The 17901-nt window shown below is 42.8% G+C and overlaps 1 protein-coding gene across 1 annotated transcript in view; it reads left to right on the plus strand.

The window, feature by feature from the left end:
- The first annotated feature begins 3565 nt into the window (after positions 1–3565).
- Positions 3566–17901, plus strand: part of ZSCAN20 (zinc finger and SCAN domain containing 20) — a 24218-nt gene continuing 9882 nt past the window's right edge. The window contains exons 1-2 of the mRNA XM_023507781.1: positions 3566–3596; positions 10428–10939. Coding sequence (XP_023363549.1) covers positions 10523–10939 — 417 coding nt within the window. The 5' untranslated portion in view covers positions 3566–3596; positions 10428–10522. The remainder of the gene's footprint in view (positions 3597–10427; positions 10940–17901) is intronic.

The following is a 17901-nucleotide window of genomic DNA, read 5'->3' on the forward strand; positions in this document are numbered from 1 at the left end:
ACGCCTGGTGCTTCTGCAAGTCTTCTGGGAGCTGTTTCTCACCACCAGCTCCCTTGCTACCATAGACTGGCCTGGCTGCTCTGCTAAGGAGACTATTGCATGTGGCCCAAGAAAGATGAAAGAAAAGGCGACTTCTGAGCTTGGCTGGGGAGCAGGCTGGAGCAGCCTGGGATCAGGTAGAGTGCGTGCATGTGTGTTGGAGGGCGGGGTAAGAGCAGCAGGCTGGCCTGGCAGAGAGGTAGTGGGAAAGTGTGTTTTGTGAGGGTGAACTCAGCCTCCCCGTAGAAGGTGGGGGTGTTGCAAGTGCAGGGAGGATCAAATGCTGGGAATACAAGCTTTGGACAGACTCTAGAGATTGAATGAGAAAATTTGGGAGATAGCAGGTGGCCGTGTGGTATGTGATGTGATTTCAAGATCTCCTAATCCTTAATAAATTTGCTAAATCCGTGAAATGCTTGGCTTGATTGAATTTTTTTCTTTCTTTTTTTTGTGGAAACTCACATGAAGCAGAAGGTGAAGAGGCCAGAGTCACAGAAACTGTAGCTCAGAGGAAATAAGGTTGGGAATTCAGGGAGTATGTGGAGAAGGAGAGAGGGCTCTGAGAAGTCCTAAGCTGTGGAATAGGGTCCAGGCCAAGTTCAACTTGATCTTCAAGGGGCAAAGAGGCCCCTTTTGCCATCTGGGTATTGAGGAATTGGCAGCTGAGGATCCAAAAACTGGGATGCTGTCCAGGAGGCAGCAGAGTGATTGCCTATTCCTTCAATAAACGCATGAAGGCCTGTTCACATCCATCTCCTTCTGAGACTTAGCAACACTGGGAGGAGGAACTGAGTCACTCTGTGCTCTGGCCATGCTGGACAACTTATAGCTCCCAGAACACTAAGGACTCCTGCCTCTGGGCCTTTGCACATGCTGCTCCTGTACCAAAGAACACCTGTCCCCTAGGGAGCCTGTAAGTATTCTTTAAGGTGCAGCTCAGCCATCATCTACCCCAGAGGCCTTCCCTGATCTCCCAGCCTAGTTAAGCCATTGCCTCTGGGTTCTCACAACTTCCCGCACCTCCCTTTCTCAGAAGACTGACTGATCACAGGTTTGGGAATCACACTACAGTTTGGGAAGAAAATGTTATAACTTCTATTTCTATTTTTTTTTAATCTCACCTAATTCTGAAACTGGCCTGTTTGCTGTTTAGCCACATGGCTTTGGCATGTTACCTCTCTGTATCTCAATTTCCTTTTCTATGACATAAGGAAATATTAGATCCTCCCTCAAAGGGTCTTGTGAGGATTAAATGAGTTAATTTGTATAAAGCACTGGGAGAAGGACCTAATGCATTGCAAGTGTTCAAGAAAAGTTAGCTATTACATGTACATCATTTATAAGTAAATAAAGGCATGTATGTTGAGAGTGTGTACTCAAAAAATGTTTTCCTCATACAAGTGCTCTATCAGGAAAGTTTAGACATCAGACCCTGGTGGCAGAGGCCAGTGCCTTCATCTCTGCCTCCTTAGAGCCTAGTGATGGCTCAACTCAGAGAGGGTCTTGATACACAACTGTGGACAGAATACTTGCAAACAAATCCTGATGGGTGCTTACCTAGAGAGAACTAAGATCCGGCTCAGGCTCTGTCGCTTATTTCTACATGACACTGGAGAGGGCATTTGGCCTTTGGGGGCCTTTCTTAGCATTCATCTTTTGTAAAATACCAGCCTTAGACAAAGGTTAAGTGAAACCACAGAATAATTCCAGGCTGGATTTAGGGTGAGGTGCGCCCTCTTGTGTCCTAATGGTGTCCTCTCTCTGTGTACACACTTCCCTTCTTCCTCTTCAGGGCAGATGATGCTCAAGTGGATGTCCTTACCTGACCTGCATATCTACCCCTCCAGCTTAACATCCTGACACACTATCACATGCCTCCAGTCCCATTCCCCACACTGCCACACTGCTTCCCTCGGATGGTCTTTTCTTCATACAGGGTGGGACCTTTGGAATCACATGCCCAAGGGTTCAAATCCCAGCCCTAGTGCCTGCTGGCTCTGCAATCTTGAGCAGGCCACTTCATTTTTCTAAGCTTCTATTTTCCTCTTTGTAAACTGGGGCCAAGGATACCACTTTCATGGGGGGGGGGTGTGACACTTCAACGAGGACTCTTTATAGGGGGCTATTATGTTTACTGAGTAAAATCACATGAGTCATTACAACTATAAATAAGTCGGCACACGTTTTAAAGAGGAGAAGGCATTCAAACTACGTTATTAAAACTAAAATATAGAATTCCCCCATTTTTAACACTAGCCATCGTCTATTGATGCATTATACTAGGGTACTGTCAGTTAACCTAAGGGTCATGACCACTGATAAAACTAATAATAATGGATGATGATTTTTACACACTTTTTCTGTGTTAGTCATGTTCTGAACTCTTTCCCTACTTTCCCCCATTTATTCCTGTCAACAAACCTATCAGGAAGATGCCACTATTATCATTCTCATCTTACAGGTGAGAGGACTAAGATATTGACAGGTTAAGCAATTTGCCCAAGGCTTACAACTAGTGAGTGGCAAGGCCTGCATCCTGCACCTGAAAGTAAGGAGTTTCAGACACAAGCAGCTTGACTTCAGAGTCCAGGCCTTACCCTCATCATCTCATTTAATCTCCACAACACCCTGTGATGTCAGTTCTATTATATTAACCTGCATCATACAGATAAAAAAATCCCAAGACAATTGAGATAAAGTAATTTGTTCAAGGCAACGCAGTTAGGAAGTAGTTGGGTTGAGAGATGGATCTATCTAACTACAAAACCCACATTCTCAATTTCACATTAGATGGCTTATACCTCAAAGTATTTGCAGTGGTACAAAGCAACCACATTTGTACTAGGATTATTCTGTAATAATGATTAACATTATTCCAACGCCCACGAAGTGTCAAGCTCTGTACTAACTTATCTACATAATAACAGCTAACATTTGCTGTGCATTATTAGGACCCAGGCCCCGAGCTAATCGTTTTAGGTGTATTATCTCATTGAAGTCTCACAAAAACCTGGTGACATGGATGCTATTATTATCATTTTAACAGGTGGAGAAAGCGAGGTTCAGAATTCATCCAAAGTCACGCAAACTAGCTGTGAGCTGACAAGTGAAACCACAACTGTCCAATTCTCTCCTGCTCTCCTCTGGTCACCCTCTCTATTTTTCACTATTTCTCTTTGATCTCTCCAGGGCTCTCACCGCCCCCATTCAACAGGTTACGCCTCTTTCTGTTCGAGTGCCCGCCCATTGGGCGGTGCCGTTATCCCTGAACCTATGGAAAGGGTCAGAATCTCAATAGGCTCCGTCCTCAAGCTTTGAACTCGTTCCGATTTGTTCAGTGTCAGAGGCCGTGAGAAGATGACACATTTATTGGCTCAGGACATCTGAAAGACTGTGGACGGAGGGGGCCGCCTACCGGCGATCGCGCGCAGCCTTCTGGGAGTTGTAGTCTCGGCCGCCCCATCTTCGGGGTGGCGCCGTTCGGACTCCGCGTCCCAGCATTCCCTGCGCGAACCCTGGAGCACTTCCGCCCTGTTGTGAAGTGGGTGTCTCGGTGGGTGAGTCCGGGTGGCGGGGCGGGGGCAGCGGAGACGCAGGCTCTGGGCTGAAGACTTAGGAGGTCGTGGTGACACATGGGGCTCGGGAAGGTGACAGAGGAGAAAGAAGCTTATGTGGCGGGGTGGGGGGGACGTGTAGAGGGTGATAGGCGATCACAGGATGTAGCGTCCGGAGATGGGAAGGGTCACAGAGGGGTCGGGGATGAGGACGGAGATGGAGGGCCCTGGGAGTGAGGTGGGTCTTAGGAAGGTCTGAAGGTGAGGAGGCAGAGAGGTTTGGGAGGTGGGAGAGCCATAGAAAGGTTTGGAGACCCAAGGGATGATAGAGGGTTCTGGGGCCCTGGCAAGAAGTGAAGATAAGAGGGCCCGAGCTTGAAGTCCTACCTTAAAAATACTTCCTAGAACAAACATATTTAATTTGATACTCTCCCTAATGGTTTTTGCCGCTGGAACCCCGTGGGTGGGCCTGGCTATTGTGTTCTGCCTCAGACCTGCACTTTTCCCCTTGCTTGATGAAAGTGAATGGCACCACTATGCTCTATACCTACCAACCGACTTATCTGCTTTAACCTCTGATTCTTATTGCATTTGAAAATCCAAAGGTCTTCAGATCTTTGACTGTCTTTCCTGTATCTTTAATCTGTCCCTTTCTTGGCAGAGTTTTTACAGAAGCCTCCACCTTTTCACTCTCACAGCATGAACAAACACATTGCAGCTGTTGTGATCAGTTTAACCCACAAATCTGATTATGCCTTTTCCTAAAAACCTTCATTGGTTCCCATCAACTATAGAATTAAGTCCAAACACCTAGGCCTGATATTCTAGACCAATGGTTCTCAACCTTCCTAATGCCTCCTAATGCTGCTCCTAACCCTTTAATACAATTCCTCATGTTGTGGCGACCCCCCCAACCATAAAATTATTTTCGTTGCTACTTCATAACTGTAATTTTGCTACTGTTATGAATCATAATGTAAATATCTGATATGCAGGATGTATTTTCATTGTTACAGAGGGGTAACAGGTTGAGAACCACTGTTCTAGACCCTTCATAAACTCCTTTTGCGACCTAATTTTCATGCACCATGTGCTCCTGGGCTGTCAGAATTTCCTTCTTTTCTTGGGAAGGCCATTTGATTTTCTATCATTATACTACAATATATGATGCTCTCTCTGTTTAGAATATTCTACCCCTCTTTCCCCATTCTCTGCCGAGAAAACTACTCTTCTTTCAAGAACCAACTCAACTCTTAATTTGTTCAATTCCCTTTATTAGATTGTTACCCCCAAACCCCAGCTCCTATGACTTCTCTTAACTATATTTACCACATTTGATCATAATTACATGTGACTTTTTTGTTTCTTCTGCTAGCCTATGACCATCTCCAGGACAGAGTTCTCAGTCACCTCTATTTCTCCATTGCCTGTTACATCAAGAGCAGTAAGCACTTGATGTAAATCAGTAACTATTTGAATGAATAAAGACCATTCAGGGTAAGCTTTGCTATACAGGCTTCAGTGGAGTTTTCAAGGAGCAGGAGCTTTAGTCTTCTGCCTGTCAGGGCTGTCTCCTGGAAAGTGAGGTTGCGTCAATGCCTATGGGAGTTTAAGCCGGGGTGGCAAATACATAGAATGTGTACTGCCTCTTCCCTTTCCTGTGTCCCTGGCAGTTATGGCTAATTGGTCACAGTACATGTTTGCACGGTACTTAAAGAGTCCTCAGCACACTACTTTAGGTAGCTACTTCCAGTTGATTGAAGTTTGTGCTCTAAGTGAAACATATTTGCTCTCCGTGGTTTAAGCCCTTACATGTGAGGTCAGCCTGCTTTAAGCCATAGCTTAGATGATCAGGCAAGTGGGCCTGACAGCCTTTGGTAATTCCCTGATTTTTCTTTTTGGAGGTCACAGACCAGTCTTGGCCTTTCCCATGGAACTTGGTAGGATCTTTTCTCATCCTACTGTTCACTGAGTGGGCTCATGTCCATTTTCTTACTCACCTAGGAGCCAAGATGCCTCTCAGCTCCCCTGTGTTTCTAAAGGGATCCTGATTTTGTCAACACTTATCCCTCATCACTTGAGGGAATCTATACCTCTTCTAGGTCTTCTGGATATTGGAAGGGACCTTTGAGAACATTTAGGTGATAGATGGCGTAGCCCATGCTGTGTGAGGTCCATCACCACGTTTTGTGAATCCTCATGACATGTGAAACAATTTTGAGTTAGTGCCAACATTTATTTATTTATTTAAGATAAGAGTCTCACTCTGTTGAGCCAGGCTAGATTGCTGTGGTGTCATAGTTCATAGCAACCTCAAACTCCTGGGCTCAAGAGATCCTCTTGCTTCAGCCTCCCGAGTAGCTGGGACTACAGGTACGTGCCACAATGCCTAGCTAATTTTCCTACTTTTAGTAGAGACAAGATCTCATTCTTGCACAGACTAGTCTCGAACTCCTGAACTCAAGCAATCCACCTGCCTTGGCCTCCCAGAGTATTAGAATCATAGGTGCGAGCCACCATGCCCAGCCAGTTGCCAACATTTAAAAATCTAGAGTTCTAGCTTCTTTTGGAAAGATTGGAAGGCCTGTGACCTCTCTGGGCCTCTGTCTCCCTGGCACTCTGTGGTTAGCCACAGTCCCCACCCAGTTCTCTTCACTCATTGACATCACTAGGCCACTGTAGCCATTTAAACTTGTAGCCAATGATTCTAGTTTCCCTGCCCCTCTGCTCTACCCCCATCATACTAATTGGGGAAGTAGGAAAACTGCTGAGTAGTGTCAGACTGCAAGCTATATCCTAGGTAAGGCAGCCACAGGGGCTATATGTCCTATCTTGAGTCACATAGCTGATTCATGGCAGGAGTGTAACTAGAACTCTAGTCTGCTCACTTCTGCCTTAATATTCTTTGCACTTTCCCATATCATCTCAGGAGTTTGGAGGACTGGTAGACAAAGAGGGGCTGTGGTAAGAGAAAACAGATCTGGATTTAGATCCTAACTGCCACTTGCTGGTTGTATGACCTTGAGTGAATCTTCTTCGTAGAAGCCCAGTTTTTGTATATGTAATTGAGGATATAGTGGGAGTCATACCTTATCAGATAATTACATTCTGAAGTCAGCACAGAAGGTGAAAATCACAGTTAGCCAAAAATCAGTCAGCTCGAAAATCCTTTGGCAAAAGGCCATTTCAGAAATCAACACACTGTCTTTCAATAAGCTAACTAGCACAGCCAGTTTTTTTTTCTTTTTATTTGAACATGACATGAAAGAGTTGGCTTATATTAGGGACCACGCTGTATGAAAGACACTTGACTCACACTCAGTGGAGAGAGAGGCACGAGGGAACTAAGATCAACCTGGGGAATAGCAAAGTCCTAAGCGTTGCCAGCACATGCTCGCTCTGCAGTAGACACACAGTGGATGGACCTGGCTATACCATTTAAATTATGCTTTCTTTTTTTCTTTCTGGTCTTTGTATACAGTAGAAGTTACAGATCAATGAAATGTAGCGCAACACCAGTGTCACCCCACTTGCCTGCCTGCGGGTTTCAGTGCAGCCGTGAATTCAGAGTGTTTAGCCTGTGCTTGGCACCTTGTAGGCACTCAGGGAATGGGTGCTCGTGGAGGTTGCAGATCCTAGGGAGGCTGGGCTATTCCTGGTAGCTTGAGGACTGGGGGATGCCAGGTCACTCCTGTGTGAAGTCACCCTGCTATTGGCTGTGTTCTCCTCTCTCTCCACAGCATAGGCTGCTATTCTTATTTCAGTCTAAGAAAGGACAAGAGTTGTGATCATATATGGTCCCCAGGGCTTTCTGATTTCTGTTTGAAACTATTGGGATTTTCAAGTCTTTGCAGAAGAAAATACCTCTTATCTGAGATTGGACTTTAGACCTAGTGGGACTGCTAGTTGCCTGTTTTGTTGTAGTGTTCTCTGTATGTAGGAGCAGAAATGTGCTTTATGACTATCTTTTTCACTAGATTATAGTTTTCATGAAGGTAGGGATTGTCTGTCCTAGCTAGTTAGATCTGTAGCTCCCAGTGAAGTGCAGAGTGTACAGTGGGCACTCTATAAATGGTGAGTTAGTCCTTGTGTGAGAGAGTGACAGAAATGTGTTTGGACTGGTACAGCAGTAAGGCTGTAGTTGAAAAAGAAATTTCAAATTTCATGAAAGGTTAATTCTTTATTTTTATATAAAGTATGGATCATCCATATCCCATTAGGCTTTTGATGTACCAGATTTAAAAGGCAATAAAACTTTTTTTTTTTTGCAGTTTTTGGCTGGGGCTGGGTTTGAATCCGCCACCTCTGGTATATGGGGCCTGCGCCCTACTCCTTTGAGCTACAAGTGCCGCCCCCAAGGCAATAAAACTTTTTATAATCTTGCTGTTTATCAGATACTGGGCTGGGCACTGTGGATGCAGAAACTAGTAAGATACAGTACTAGACCTGGGAATACAGTCAGATGGGGCTGTCAGATGTAGGAACAGATAACTATAGTGGTGTAGGATAACACCTATTAATACATTGAGGTGTGCACCTGCACTGGGAATATAGGAGCAGGAAGGCAATTCTTGGAAGGCAGAGATGGGTGCAGGACATGACAAAGGCACGTCAAAGAACTCTTGTTAAAGGAGGTGACATTTTAAGCTGGCAGTTGAAGGGTGAGCAGGAAGTTGTTGGGCAGTTGTGAGTTCTGCTCTCAGCCTTTTCCTAAGTAAATAGAAGTCTTTAGGACAAACCTTATTTTCTTATCCTTGCCCTGTTTCCATTCAGGCTAGTCAGATGTCCTAAAATGCTAACTAGCACCCTTCCTCCATTCTCACTTCAGCCGTGTTGTTCCCATTTGGATGCAGCCAACAACCTCCTTTGAGTGAGTTTTTTACAGTGTTATTTAGAATTATTGGGAGTGACACAAAGAACTCATTTTCTCAGATAACCCAGCTTGGGTGTTGTCAGGGAGGCTGTAATCTCCCTGGGGACATACACATATCCCTTTAATTTAATAGGGATAAGTGTTAAGTGTCATAGAGAGATGGAAATAAAGAGGTGGAAGGAATGCCTTCTGGCATGAGCGGGAAGGTCATTTATTCTTTTTTATCTAGTGTGTGCAGAAAGGGATTAATTGTAATCTCGTGTCATGACATGCCATATTGTTAGTTGATCTCTCATGACTTGACTGTTGACTGAGTGCTTCCTGTGTGTCCTAAGCACAGTGCTAGGTCCCTCAGGAAGTCAGCGATCTAGTAGGTAAGATAATTACAATAAAGGATGATCAGAGTTATGGTAGAGAAAACGTAAGATGCTAAGGAAGCTTGTGGCTGAGGACTGACTCTTGTTACAGGGTACAGGGAAGGCCTCATGGAAAAAGTGGAGACAATTTAAGTGGAGACCCAGCTAGGTGAAGAAAGATCACAGCATGAGGGGAGTTTCAGAGAGCAGCCGGTGTAGGGTTTGTGGGCTGTGCTGTTGGCTCACTGTGACCAGTAGAGCATAGTAAAGAGATGAGGTTGGAGATTTGGACAAAGTTTCAACCTTATCCTGAGGGAGATGGGAGACCACTGATAGATGTTTAGTGGGGAAGTGACATAGTCAGGTTTTGGTCTAGTGTGGTTGTTGTGCAAAGAATGGAGCAGAGGCTGGAGTGAGGGGAGTGGAAGCAGGACATGTGTTAGGCCATGATGATTCTGGGGATTGAAGTGGTGGCATTGGGGATGGAGATGCCAAGTGGTCACAGCTTGGTGATGAATTGGATGTAGGGGATCTTGGATGTAAGCTCAATGGCACTTGAAGTTACATTGTGGTTACTTGGCTGTCTCTAGAATTTCCTGGAAGAGACTTTAGGAGTAAAAAACAAGATAAGTTAATGCGCATTTCAGTTACATGCTATACCTCAGACAAACAGCTGAATAAGTTTTTGTGGTTGCTCTATATGGTTTCTTTGTACTCTTATCACATAAACCATTAGCTGCCAATTAGTTTTATTAATAGAATGTGTACGTGCAGAACTTAGTATTGTTAAGAGTATATAAGATTAAAAGAAATAAAGTTAAGAGCTGTGTGCCAGAGCAAGCTCCAGTCACCCCCTCTTTCAGACATTTCAGTACAGACTTTTCTTCTGTGGCACTGATTCATGCAACACTTGGAGAAGGAGGATGACCAGCCCTCTGAAGTGGGCAGATGATGGAAGGTGGTGCCTTCATTCAATGGGGGAGTTTCAGAAGGTGGACAGGTTTGCAGGAGAAAAGGATGAATTGAGCTTTTGACCCATTGAGTTTGGGGTGGCTGAGGGACTGTAAAGTGGAAATGTTATGGAAGGGTTTAGATTTGGGGGGCCTGGAGGTCTGGAGACAGGTCCTGCCTGGGGTTTGGGGAGTCATGTTCAGACTTGGTGAATAATGCCAAATGGGTGAGATGACCAAGAGGGAGTGTAGAGTAAAAGAAGGATTTTGCAAGGAGGGCTTCCCTAGAGGATGCCAGTTAGGCTTTCAGGCTCAGGAAGAAAGGCCTTATGGAGAGGATAAAATTTGAAATGCAACTTGAAGGTTAGAATTTGGACACATGTAGGAGGGAGGAAGGCCAGATAATGGAGGCTTAGGATGCCAGGCTAAGGTGTTGAGGCACGTTCCAGAAGACTTAATACTCTGCTGTCTTCCTCTGAAGCATGCTACTGCTGGCTTTGGTACCAGATCGCAATTTCACTTCCTGCCTATGGGAAAGGGGCATCTCTTAGCACCCCTGCCTTAAGCACAGAGGGTGGAGCGTACTGGGGAAGTGAGGAAAGCGAGTCTTTTGGGTCTTCTTACTCAACTCCATCCTGTGCCTTTCTGTCTTCAGAACCGTGGGGAGCAGTCTCTTTCTCAGGAACCCCTTGAAGAGTTGACTGTAGATTCAGGAAGACGTCAGATGAGGATAATGCAGCTGATCTGACCATGGCAGTAGCTCCGGAATCCCAGGCCCAGGCCTCTCCCCCACCAGAGCCTGAAGAAGTCCTAATTGTGAAACTGGAGGAAGACTCATGGGGATCAGAATCCAAACCCCAGGAGAATGACCAAGAGTCTGTCGCTGGCCCCGAGGCCTCCCGCCAGCGCTTTAGGCAGTTCCAGTACACGGATGCAGCCGGACCCCATGAGGCCTTCAGCCAGCTCTGGGCTCTCTGCTGTCGTTGGCTGAGGCCAGAGGTCCGCCTCAAAGAGCAGATCCTAGAGCTGCTGGTGCTAGAGCAGTTCTTGACTATCTTACCCAGGGAGGTCCAGACCTGGGTGCAAGCACGCCACCCTGAGAGTGGTGAGGAAGCAGTGGCCCTGGTGGAGGATTGGCACCGGGAGGCACAGGCTGCAGGACAGCAGGTGAGGCAAAAGGTCTTTTCTCCTGCTCTCTTCTCCAAGGATCAGGCAAGGCAGCGGGGCTGTGTCTAGGTTAATAATTGCCCAAATCACAATAATAATGATTGACCACTATGATATGATATTTATTAACCACTATGACATACAAGGCTCTGTTCTAAGTGCTTTATGTGTATTAGCTCATTCAATACAGTCGACAACTTAAGATAGGTACTGTATTGCTAATTTAACCAATGAAGAAACAGAGACAGAGAAAAGGTGGATAATTTGTTCAAGGTCACATAGCTTCTAGATGGTAGTGTCAGAATTTAAACTTGACCATTCTGACTCTAAAGCCTGCATGTGTAACCACTATACCAAACTGCCTCTCAGGACCATACACGCAGTATGGGTAATTTGTATTATGTTTTATACGTCACAAAATCTTTTTTAATATACGATATGTTTGGAGGCTTATAGCAGTAGTGTAGGCAGACAGGTTCCAAAGTCATTGTTCTTTCTGCTACATGACCAATGCCTCATTTGCAAACCATGAGAATGAAGTTTGAGAACTTGCCACCATGTGCTTATGTTGGCAGCACTATACAAACAACTTGGTAAGGTTTCATAATCTTGGTATATCAGTGTCTCACAATACCTATAAGCTGTGAGGCTCAAATGCGATATTAACTGATGCTTTGTGAGCATTCACTGTGTATCAGACACTGTTCTAAGGTTTTTATATAGTATATCCATCATCGAGTCAACCCAGCCGTCCAATAAGGTAGGCAAAATGGGTAAACAGGTAAGTGATCTTATCTAAATTTATATAACTAAGTAGTAGAACTGAGGTAAGGGAGGTGAAAGTATAATGGGTTTAACATTTGCAATTTTAAAAGTTTGCAAATGACCCTAAAGACCAACAATATAATGTATCCTGCTTTGTAACTGGCATATGTAGAGGATCCCTTCCTCTAAACATAACCCTTGTTCTCTACTTTTCTTTCTTTCTTTCTTTTTTTTTTTTTGAGACAGAATCTTGCTCTATCCCCCAGATAGAGTGCAGTGGCATCATCATAGCTCACTGCAACCTCAAAATCTTAGGCTCAAGCAATCCTCCTGCCTCAGCCTTCTGAGTAGCTGGAACTATAGGCACCTGCCATGATGCCCAGCTAATTTTTCTATTTTTAGTGGAGATGGGGGGGGTCTCACTCTTGCTCAGGCTGGTCTTGAACTCCTGAGCTCAGGGATCTTCCTGACTTGGCCTCCCAGAGTGTTAGGATTACAGGTGTGAGCTACCACACCTGGCCCCCACTTGTTATAGTCAATAATTATTGTGATATTATTATACTTAACCACTTTTTTTGGGCAGAAATTATAGCTTTGGGGCACACCCCTTGCAAATGGCAGGGGTTTTCTATACATTTAAATAGTAAATCTCTATGTAGTTGTAAGATCAGAGGAAGAAAGGCACTTTGCCTTTTAAATTCCTTTACAAACTGAAGATTTAGAAAGAATAATATTTAAAGTTGCAAAATTAGGTACAGAGAGTATGCTTCATTTTAATATACCACCCTACCTCCCCCTATATTATTTCTTTTAAAGAAACCAGCTACTTATCTTAAGTGGCAGTGAAGAAACAAATGGAGGAAGTCTTAGGGCTTCAGAGCTGGAAGATGAAGAATTTGAGACCAAGCTGAGAATTGACTTAAATCAAGGTTTTTATGATTCTTCTTCTGTAAAATGAGAGGGTTGGACTAGACCAAAGGTTCGTAAATTATGCCCTTGTGACCTGAGCAAAAGTTGAATTGCTTCTAAGATTGAGAAAAAATAAGGTAATGGAATCTTCTATATTATGTATTTTTTTTTCCTGTGACTTTTATATTTTGACTTTTCAATTTGCTCCTGAGTGCTCACAAATTTCAAAAGTAAAGGTGCTTGTTTTTTCAGGCACATATGTTGTAGCATGTGATCTACTTAGTTACATTCTCTGCAAGTAAAATTTTCCCAAGTTTAAATAATGGTGTGAAATATAGTTTAACTGTGTTCCTCAGAGCAAAACATCACCTGAAAAAGGTGGAGACTCCAGGGCTAAATGGCCCGTAAGATATTTTCCTAAAAAGGGATCATTCAGCTTTGCTATTTTGTTTTGTTTTAGCTAGTTTCTTCTATCATCACCATCCTGTATAACCTCTCTCTCCATCAGGTGCACAGGCACTTAAAAAAAAAAATAGGTTTTATTTCTTAGAGCAGTTTTAGGTTCAGGGCAAAATTGAGCAGAAGGTACAGAGAGGTCTCGTTTACCTGCTTTCTTTGATTCCAACCTCCTCCACTATTAATATCCCTCATGAGAGAAGTACATTTGTTACCACTGATGTAAGGTGGTATCTCATTGTTGTTTTAATTTGTAATTCCTAACTTCATTTTCATATACGAGGTCTGACAATGAAGTTTGTGAACTTGCCACCGTGTGCTTATGTTGGCAGCACTATACAAACAACTTAGTAAGGTTTCATAATCTTGGTATATCAGTGTCCCACAATTGTGTTTGTGTTGACATGTGGCAGTGTCTCGCTTTTTGTGTGCTGTTGCAAATTCTTGAACTTGCCACCATGTCTTTATGTTTGCAGCACTGCATAAACAACTCAGTAAGGTTTCATAGCCTGGGTGTATTCATGTCTCACAGCTGTGTTTGTTTCCATGTGTAGCAGTGGCGTTCTTTACTGTTGTTGCATGTTTCGTGTGCTGTCGTGAGAATGTTGGAGCTTGAATTAGACCAACAAATAAATATTAAATTTCTCATTTAACTTGGCAAGAGTGGAAGTGAAATGGGGGACATGTTGGTCCAAGTGTATGGGGATAATGCCATGAAGAAAACAGGAGTGTACAAATGGAGTAAATGTTTTTCTGAGGGAGAGAATGCATCACTGATAAAGAGAAGTCAGGGTGGTCAGTAATAAGCAGAACTGATGAAAGCATTGTAAAAATTTGTTAAATTATGAATAAAAATTATTGGCTAACTGTGAGAAGCATAGTGGCTCAAGTAAACATTGATAAACAGGAAAATCTTAACAGAAAATTTTGGTTAACAACTCATGGCTCTTGCATCCTGACATTGCATCAGCTCACACTGCACTATCTGTGAGGGAGTTTTTAGCCAATAAACAAATAGCTGTATTGGAACACCCTCCCTACAGACCTGATCTCCCCAGTGACTTTTTTCTTTACCCAAAGATAAAGGAGATATTGAAAGGAAGACATTTTAATGCCATTCAGGACATCAAGGGTAATATGATAGCTCTGATGGCCATTCTAGAAAAAGTATTGCTTTGAAGGATGGACTAGGCACTGGCATCGTGCATAGCTTCCCATAGGGAGTACTACAAAGGTGACCATAGTGATATTCAGCAATGAGGTATGTAGCAGTTTTTCTAGGACAAGTTCATGAATTTAATTGTCAGACTTCATATTCCCTTTGCTTCTATCTTCCGGAGGAGATTATAGAGAATTGGTATGATTTCTTCCTTAAATGTCTGGTAGAATTCACCAGTGAACCTGTGAAGTAAACTTGGTGCTTTCTGTTTTGGAAGGTTATTATTGTTTCAATTCATTTAATAGATACAAATGAATGTTCTTGTATGAGTGTTGGCAAATTCTGACTTTCAAGGAATTGGTCAAGGTACCTTTTAATGTCCATGGGATCTGTAGTGATGTCTCCTTTGTCATTTCTGATATTAGCAATTTGTGTCTTCTGTTTCCTTTTCTTAGACTGACTTTAGATTTGTCCAATGTTAGTTATCTTTTCAAGGAAACAGCTTTGATTTAGTTGATTTTCTCTGTTGATTTCCTGTTTTCAATTTTATTGATTTCTGCTCTGATTTCCTCCCTCCCCTCTCTGTTGCTCTCAGTAGAGTGCTCTGGCATCATAGCTTACAGCAACCTCAAACTCTTGGGCTCAAGTGTTCCTCTTGCCTCAGACTCCCTACAGGCACTTGCCACAATGCTCAGCTATTTTTTTCTTTTTTATGAGATAAAGTGTGGCTCTTGCTCAGGCTGGTCTCTAACTCCTGAGCTCAAGCAGTCTACCTGCCTCAGCCTCCCAGAGTGCTAGGATTATAGACGTGAGCCACCACTTGTTCTCCTCTTCCCCTTCCTTTTTCTCTCTTTCTCTCTTTCTCCCCATCTCTCCCTCCCTCGCTCCCTTCTTCCCTTTCTCTCTCTCTCTCTCCTCCCTTTCCCTTCCCTTTTGTTCTTTCTATTTAATTTGCTTTGTTTTTTTCCTATTTTTCTATGATGGAAGCTTAGATTATTAATGTTAGATCTTTCTTCTTTGTAATATGTTCAGTTAATGCTATAAATTTTTCTCTAAGCACTGTATTCACTGCATCCCGCAGATTTTCATAATTTTTTTTTTTCAAGACAGTTTCACTTTGTCACCCTGGATAGAGTGCTGTGGTGTTGTAGCTCACAGCAACCTCAAACTCCTGGGCTCAAGTGATTCACTTGCCTCAGCCTCCCAAGTAGCTGGGACTACAGGTGCCACAATGCCTGGCTGTTTTTTAGAGATGGTGTCTCTCTCTTGCTCAGGCTGGTTTTGAACTCACGAGCTCAAGCAATCCATCTGCCTCAGCCTCCTAGAGTACTAGGATTACAGGCATAAGCCACCATGCCTGGCCCAGATTTTCATAAATTATATTTTCATTTTCACTTAGTTCAAAATATTTTAAAATTTCTCTTGAGATTTCTTCTTTGACCCATGTGTTATTTAGAAGTATATTGTTTAATCTCCAAATATTTTGAAAATTTTAGAACTATCTTTCTATTACTGATTTCTAGTTTAATTCTTAACATTATGGTCTAAGCACAGATATTATATGATTTCTGTTCTTTTAACTTTGGTAAGTTGTGTTTTATGGCCCAGAATATGGTCTGTCTTGGTGAATAAGGTTCCATGTGAGCTTGAGAAGAATGTTATCTTCTGCTGTTATTAGATGAAGTAGTGTATAGATGTGAGTTATATGTGGGTCACTGTGAAAGTTTTAAGATAGACTGTGTTATGGTCCCTTATTTCACTTCCAAGAAACACAGTCGACAGTGTCCTTTCTGATTCACCTGTGCAAGTTTTTACTTACTCAGCTTATTGGTGTTTCTGGGAGGGCCTGTCCATGTGGATTTTACATGTATTGATTTTTGTATATCTCAAAACTTTCGTAATGACCCATGTATCTAATTGATTAATGGTGTTGTTAAGTTTAACAGTGTTCTTACTGATTTTATGCCTGGTACACTTCTAATAGAGGAATGGTATTAAAGCTTCCAATTATGGATTAATCTAGTTTTCCTTACAATTCTGTCAGTTTTTATCTCACATTATTTCGATGCTGTGATTTGGTGCATTAAGGATGAAGTGTATGTAACCCTAAATGTATTAGGATTGTTATGTCTTTTTAGAATATTGATGCAGGAGCATCATTATGTAATGTCCCTCTTTGTCTCTGATAAATTTTCTCTTGCTATGAAGTCTACTGTGTCTGAAATTAATATAATTATGTACATATTCCTGTTTCCTTTTGATTAGCGTTAGCTTGATATGTCTTTCTTCTTCCCTTTACTTTTTTTTTGGCCAGGGCTGGGTTTGAACCTGCCACCTCCAGCATATGGGCCAGGCGCCCTACCTTTTTGAGCCATAGGCGCCTCCCCCTTCCCTTTACTTTTAATCTATATGTGTCTTTATATTTAAAATGCATTTATTGTAGACAACATGTATTTGGGTCTTATTTCTTGACCCACTCTGGCAATCTCTTATCTTTTAATTAGTGTACTTAGACTCTTTAGGCATTTAAAGTGACTATTGATAAACTCAGATTAATATTTTTAACATTTCTAGTCTGATAATTCCAACATTTTTGACCTTTCTAAATTTAGAAATTTCTGTTCATTCTCTTCAAACTGTGTTTTGTGCCTTTTAGTTTGTCTTGTAATTTTTGTTGAAAGATGGATGTGATGTACTATATAAAAGGAGGTATATAAATAGGTCTTTAGTAATATAGTGATAAGGTGTGGGGGAAGGGGAAGCAGTCTGTAGTCCCATGATTAGGTCTCAGTCTTCTTGTGTGCCTCTTGCACCTGGAGTCTGAACTTTATTAGCGCTTTTCAGTTTTCCCTGTCTGAGGAGGGGCAAGATGCCTGGATGCCTAGAGTGGGCGACAGGTGGATGTTTTCCATCCCCACGTGGTAAGTAGAGGGAGCTGGAGTTGCATATTTCCCTTCTGCCAGTTAGGTTAGACTTTGGTGAAATCATTTCTCCTAAGGGCGGGTCTTATTAAGAGCAGAGTGCTCTGGCTTATTTCAAAATGGTTCCTTTTCCCCGTCCCTTGCCATAAGCAAGAGAGGAATTTTCTCTGATACTCACTATGAGGACCTGGTTGATCTCCTGAAGGCAAAACTCACAAAAATGTTCTCTTCTCTCATGACTGGGTACCCTGGAGTTTTTAACTCTTTGAGCTGTCCATGCTGACGCTCCAGCAATTCATCAAATACAGCTGAAGTTTTCCTATTCTGGCACTGGTTCTTGCAAATGTTTTTGCTCTAGTAAGTTGTGAATCTCTGAATCCACCCGTCTGTCTCTCCAACACTTGGAGCAGTGCTTTGCCCTGTGAGCTCCTCACTTCTCTGCTTTGCCCTGTGAGCTCCTCTCTTCTCTGAGGGATCTAAGGAGAACTGCTGTTTTTTAGACTGTTTAGCTTTTGACTTGTTCATGGGATAGAATGGCAATTCTAAACTCCTTACATACTGGACTAGAAACCAGAAGTTTGTCCAACTCATCAGTTGATCTTCTTTCTGTGTTTATAATTATGATTCATGGAATCAGAGTCTTTGCTTAGGGATGGAAATAATTGTAGGTGCTGGGTATGAAAGTAAAGATTGTTGTTGAGTCTAGTCACATGTTCCTCTTTTGATTATAACAAAGTGAGGTTTTTTTTTTT

This window comes from Otolemur garnettii, unplaced genomic scaffold, assembly GCF_000181295.1.
Source record: "Otolemur garnettii isolate 467f Iridium unplaced genomic scaffold, OtoGar3 scaffold00204, whole genome shotgun sequence".
Lineage (NCBI taxonomy): Eukaryota > Metazoa > Chordata > Mammalia > Primates > Galagidae > Otolemur > Otolemur garnettii.